A 6,000-nucleotide genomic window follows, 5' to 3' on the forward strand; every position below is an offset into this window, starting at 1 on the left:
TAAAATGCTTTCCAAAGGATGACTAAATTTGCAAGCTGTGATACATGACTGGTTAAATTTTATTTTCACATTTCAAAAGCAAGAGATTCCATATGTTTTCACCAGCTCATTGAACTGTCTTGGCAATGAACAGATCCATCCGTATATCGAGGAATGATTGATACCATATGATTCTTGGGTATCGCATTTTGATGATGTTCCACAGTGTTTCAAATCACCAAAACAGAAACCCACCCACACGCTCTGAGCTCCAAACTGGCAGTTTTTTGTCTTGATGGCTACATTTGGAGTTTAAACATCATCATTAAAATTTTACAGGTGACATATCAGGAAAGATTAAGCCCACTGGTCATGCCGCCTTGGAAGGAAAACATTCCTTCATTATAATGAATGGAATTGTGTCCTAGGTACGAATGCTGTGACCTCTAAAAAATGAACCACTGACCCACAGTGGATGAGAATCCGCCAAAGTAAATGAGGCAGAAGCTCTCTTAGCATAGCTGCGCCCGCTCGCAGGGCAGAGCCCTGTTGTAATTAAAAGAGATGGAGCGGTCAGCAGGCAGCACTAATAGGGACAAACATGACCATGTCTCCAGCCCGTTGGTCTCCTCCGTTCCCCATCCTCACCTTACAGCATATACTGGGTTTAAAAGCGACACAAACATCACACATGAAAATTACTCGCATAGAACTATATAGCAGAGCCAAGCCAAACCAAACCAAAATAAGATCATAAGAGCACTTAGAACATGGACATCGTCAAAGGCCAATTTATTCAGAGGGCATCGCCATCTAAATCTATACTGTTCATTCAAGGGCCATGAAAATTGAAGTGTGACTAGTGTGAATTGGGTGCACACACCAGAAATGCACACCAGACTCAAAGATTCAGCACAAGAAAAACAAAAGAGAGTAAAATATCCTGGTAGTCTTTTTTTAAACAGTGATTGTATGTTAAATCGGTGGCATCCTGGATATCTTGGGTTAGAGGAAACACACCACTGAGCTCACTTGAGCTCCATCTTCCTGCTGTGCCCTCACACGGGCACTAGAAGGGCTCTCATTACACAGGTGGTTGGAATTGACAGGCTCGGGTTGTATTTCTGAGGGCCATTGCTGAACTAGCTGCAGTTTGGGAAAGCAAAGTTCAGCCATCCAGCAGCAGCAGATAGAGTCATACTAACCAATGACAGTGCGAGGACAGGACCTGCCACTTAGATCAGCTGCCTTCTCCATTGCTCCTACCCCAGGCAGCTTCTGCGGAGACAAATGTTTGCGGAAGAACTTTCTGAAGGAACAATGGGAAAGGGGGGAGTTCTGGGAAATGTGCTGTGCCCTCTCCATCAGTTTAAGAAGAAATGGGAAAGAGTCATCGACCTGAGCTCTCTACAGGCCCTGGACTTGCTGGAGGAAGCCATTCTGAAGGAGACAGGGTAAGGCTCTCATTCTTTATATCAGCAGGGTGGATGCTCCTGTTAGTAAGAAGCAGGGCACTCGCCTGCTTAGAAGATGGGCTGGTGAAACATTGTGGACAGAGTGACGGCATTTTATTCATTCTTTTTCTTTTTCTTTTCTTTTTTTTAACCAGGGATTGAACCCAGGGTTGCTTTATTACTCTTATTACTGAGATACATCCCCAACCCATTTTATTTTTTACTCTGAGACAGGGTTTCACAAAGTTGCTGAGGCTGGCCGTGAACTTGCAATCCTCCTGCCTCAGCCTCGTGAGTCCCTGGGATTACAGGCCTGGGTCACTCACTGTAGTACCCACTGAGTGACAGGCATTTCAAATGGAACAATGAGAACCAGAAAGCCAATTGTAATGGGAGCATAAACTTCCAAGGGTGAAATATGCCCCAAAGGCACATTGACCAGAAAGTTTTAAGAGGGATGCTTATTTAAGTGAGCATCGTGATCTTTGAAGTTCTCTGAATCAGTTTATTCTACAGTTTCCCCAATGTCATTTTTCCTTCCAGTGAACGAGATAACTTCTGTGCTTCAGCAGAGAAACATTACTTTAGTATCCTTCTCTGGGCCTCACTAAAATGAGGGATGTTTTGACAAGTTCTTACACGTGGTTTATGGAAAGGATGGCACAGTTTATGGTACACAGAGAGGGTCACCACCACAGAGCAGACGCACCTCTCTGGGCAGGGGAGTAGGTTCAGGGTATCCCGGAGACTAAGGCAATTCTGTGACAGATTGGGGGCTGTTTAATCCTCCGAAAGCAAGCAGAGGGGCACCTGGTTAGAACAGCTTTGCAAACGGATCAGCACAGGAGGGTTGGCCACTAAAGTCACCCATCTAGCCCCAAGAAGTGAGAGGATTCAAGGAGACGCAGTCTGCCAAGAACCTAATGCGCAGTAAGTGCCCAGAAAACATCTCGTTATTGTTTTGAATCATGTCGAGTAAAGTTTATCTCCGTCTCAGCTCAGTAAGTGCAAGGGTTCCAGAACCTATCCTATGTGCTCCCTGACGTGGGCTAAGTCATCTGGAGAAGCTGTATCATGCTTTAGCAGCCGTGACTCATGGTTAAATCATCTCACTCATCTTTTTTCCTTTTTCCTTTTTAATACAGTTGCAAATCACATAACTAAAGTTCATTCTCCCTGCCCCCTAAGGAAAGCTGGGCAACACCTGCAGCCCCATTACCTTAGTGAACTAAAACCATTGGGAGAAAGAGTCGAGAAAGAGTTGGGGTCCACTTCCTCAAACCTAGTTCATGATGATGTCTTAAAAAGCTAGAGACAAATTCTTAGGGATTTTCTGGATATGAAAATTCATATCACTTTGTGGCCTGTGTGAGTTGAAGGTTGGTGCCCCATGACTAAAATATGAGGAATGTTACAGAAAAATAAATAGGCAGCAGTGAAATTTAATTAGACACTGCATATGTTAATAATAAATTCAATTAATTTCACCTTCTACCTATATTGCAGGAGAAAAGAAACCCAGGCAAAATAATAATTCATTTTAAATGCCTCAATTGGTAACCTCCTTTCCTGAAGAGTGATTTATGCAGTAATTTACTGACTGTCTTCCTGAGATTGTTCCAAACCAGCCCTTTTGAAATAATAATAACTTTTGAATGTGTGTTGTGAGAGATATAACAAATGACTTCTTATTAATTTTCATTTAATGAGTTGCCTATTCACATGGTAATTTTTTTTAAAATTCTCTTCTTAAGATAAACAGGTTATAAATACTGTGGATAACACTTCCATTTCACAGAAAAACACGACAGGAGAATCTGTCTCATATTTGCTACATGATTGGAAGGTCAATCAGTTGCAAATTTTCTATACTAAATAGGCATTATTTCTCTCCCAGTTATCCCAGCAGATCGCTTTGAATTTCTGTAGCCAAGTGATTCTCAACTGATTAAAGGTGAGAGCAGACAGCTAGCAGGAGCAAAGGTCTCAGCAGGGATGGGCTGAGGTCCGGGCAGGTAGAACTAGTTAAGGAGCCAGACACTGGCCCTTCTAAAGATCAAAGGCATGAAAATTATTCAAATCATTTCTTAAGGCTTTCCTGTTTCCCCAAGTTCCCCTTTTTAAAAGACCCCATAATTTCCTACACGAAAGTAATATTTAAGAATCTTAATTGTTTATACTTTCAAAAAGCTTAATGACAAAGCAACGAATTAACTACATGTCCTCATAATAAAAATAGCCAGAATGAAAAATTAATAAAACAAACAAATTAAACAATCAAAACCAGGAAGAAGAAATTGTTCAGAGTCCTGGGTATTTCAAACCGTTCACACGGGTTTAAACAGTCCTGGAGTAGACTGGACGAGACTCCCACATCATTCCTCGCCACAGTTGGAAGAGCACTCCTAAAGTTCTAAAGGATTCAGGCGCCATGCTTACTTACATGAGAAGTGAAAGGGCCTTGCTCCTAACCCACACTGCCTCACGCCCTGTCCGTGGAAAAGTCCATACTGCATCTCACCCGTGAACTTGTCCAGCTCCTGCCCAGAGGCATTGACCAGCAGAGCCCCGGTTTTGCAGAGGATGGTGGCTTTAATCCACAACGGTGTCCCCAGGGCTGTCACAACTCCGAGGGCACACACAAAACTTAAGACACCAGCCGTGCAGAAAATGATTTTCTTCTGTTGGTTTGGCATGATGAGAGACGGCCTTGCAGAAGGAGCAGTTCAAAGGCAGAGCTCGGTGCGCCCGGAGAAGGGCCTGCCCCTCTGGCTGCATCTATTATAGACGCTGAAGGGACAGATGCTAGCTGCAGGGCACCCCCGCTGTGGACGGGGCTCCTGCCAGGTGGCACGTCAGTGGACAAAGGCTTCCTCGTCACTCATTCCTGCCTTCTCTTCCCTTCCACTGCTTTTCTCTAAATTGAAATCTCCGGACTAAAAATCTATAAAATAAAACTCCTTCCAGCTGCCTGTGGGTGTCTCCTCCTGTGTCACTTAGTAAGAAGGTCTAGGGTAACAGATGGAGTCCTCCCTGTAACCTGAGAGGCACCTCCTGCCTTGGCCTGCTGTTGTCTGGGTGCCTGGAGTCCCCGCAGATGCTCAGCAACTCAAGATGATTGTTTGCTGCTGTGTTTTTCTGTCTGGTTTTGGTTTTGGTTTTGGTGGGTGAGGGGTGGAGGTGCTTTGGCAGAGGTTGGGGAGCATGTGTAAATGTGGTTCATTGATTTTTTTTTTTTTTTAAGGATTTAATTGTAGTGGAATGAAAGCCTCGCACTGCCTTGGATCCTGCCTAGATGCCAGATGGGTACCCCAGAGCGTGTCCCCCTCACCTCCATCTCTTCCAGATCTGTGGTTGAGAAGCCATGTATCAGTAGAGAATTTGATTCCTGTTCCTCCTGGCATGTGAATATGTGGAGACGTATGTGCAGACGCGTCTGTTTTACTGCGTTCTTTCAGAGCGTTTGGCTGCTTCTGAATCATAGCAAGGGACTGTGGTTCTGGGTGCAAAGACCATGAGACCCTGTCAAGGTAAGGGCATTTTAATGGAAAGGGACTGTGGTCAGATGGAATTTACCACAAGAACTGGGGTCCCAGAGAAGGTGAGCCAAGAGACAAAGTCATAAACAGAATCATGTAGCAAAACAGGTTTGGCTGACCCGTGGCTAAGAACTAAAGCTCGGGACGCAGTGACAGCTTCTTAACTCTGATGTCCCATGGAAGTCCTCTCTCTACCAACAGATACAGGTGTGCTATCAAACTCCATGTCACAGCGCTGAGCACCAATGTAGGAAGATCACTTTTAGTAAAAACGCAGTGTGCCTGGCTCTTTGCTAAGTGTTTCACCTAAATTATGTGAATTAATTCTCACAATGATCACATAAAATGAAGGCGATGATGATGATATCCCCATTTTATAGGTAAGGCAACTGAGGCCAGAGAGATCAGCTTGCGGAAGAGGGTAGTGGAGCTGGGACTCAAATCCAGTTCTTGAAACTCTGGGTTTCGGGGCTGTCCTAAGCAAAGCCCCCAACCTTGCAGAGGTGGCAAGCACTTTGTTTGGGGTTGAGTTGGCTTGGCATAACCAGGGCAGAGTAGCCCGTTATGCATCTGGTTTCTGAAGAGCACAGATGTCTGCAGGCAGAACTTTTGAGGTTGTCCCAGAGCGCTTATTAATTCTAGTATCTATTCTCTTGATTCCCCTTTAAGCATGCCAGCTTAGAAGAAATTAATAAATGAAGATTTATGTCACCATTGTCGGGCATAAATGAGTGTCGACATTAAGCACACCCAGAAGGGAACTTTGGGATGTGCTCTCAGAGAAGAGGTGAAGTCGGCTGGGCTACCCTGTCTTAGTGGTTTCTGGAGGCTGACGCTGACTGTAGACCTGAGTGCCTTCAGGGCAGAGGAGAGAAACGTAATCCACGGCCGGCCGGGAAGGGACCAGGTGCAGGGATTGGCAGGAGGCACTCAAAACGGGGCTTCACCATGTAAGTAAGCCTTTCTATTTTGTGTAACTTGATATCAAGTAAATAACTCATTACAGATTTTTTACTATTAATAAATTC

The 6,000-nt window shown here is 44.5% G+C and overlaps 1 protein-coding gene across 3 annotated transcripts in view; it reads right to left on the reverse strand.

The window, feature by feature from the left end:
• Clrn1 (clarin 1) overlaps positions 1-4,129 on the reverse strand; it is a 30,928-nt gene extending 26,799 nt beyond the window's left edge. For all 3 annotated transcript variants that reach the window (XM_076868722.2, XM_076868721.2, XM_076868720.2), the window contains exon 1: positions 3,877-4,129. In XM_076868722.2, coding sequence (XP_076724837.2) covers positions 3,877-4,129 — 253 coding nt within the window. The remainder of the gene's footprint in view (positions 1-3,876) is intronic.
• Positions 4,130-6,000: the final 1,871 nt, after the last annotated feature.

The sequence above is a fragment of the Callospermophilus lateralis genome, chromosome 10 (assembly GCF_048772815.1).
Source record: "Callospermophilus lateralis isolate mCalLat2 chromosome 10, mCalLat2.hap1, whole genome shotgun sequence".
NCBI classification, from domain to species: Eukaryota; Metazoa; Chordata; class Mammalia; order Rodentia; family Sciuridae; genus Callospermophilus; species Callospermophilus lateralis.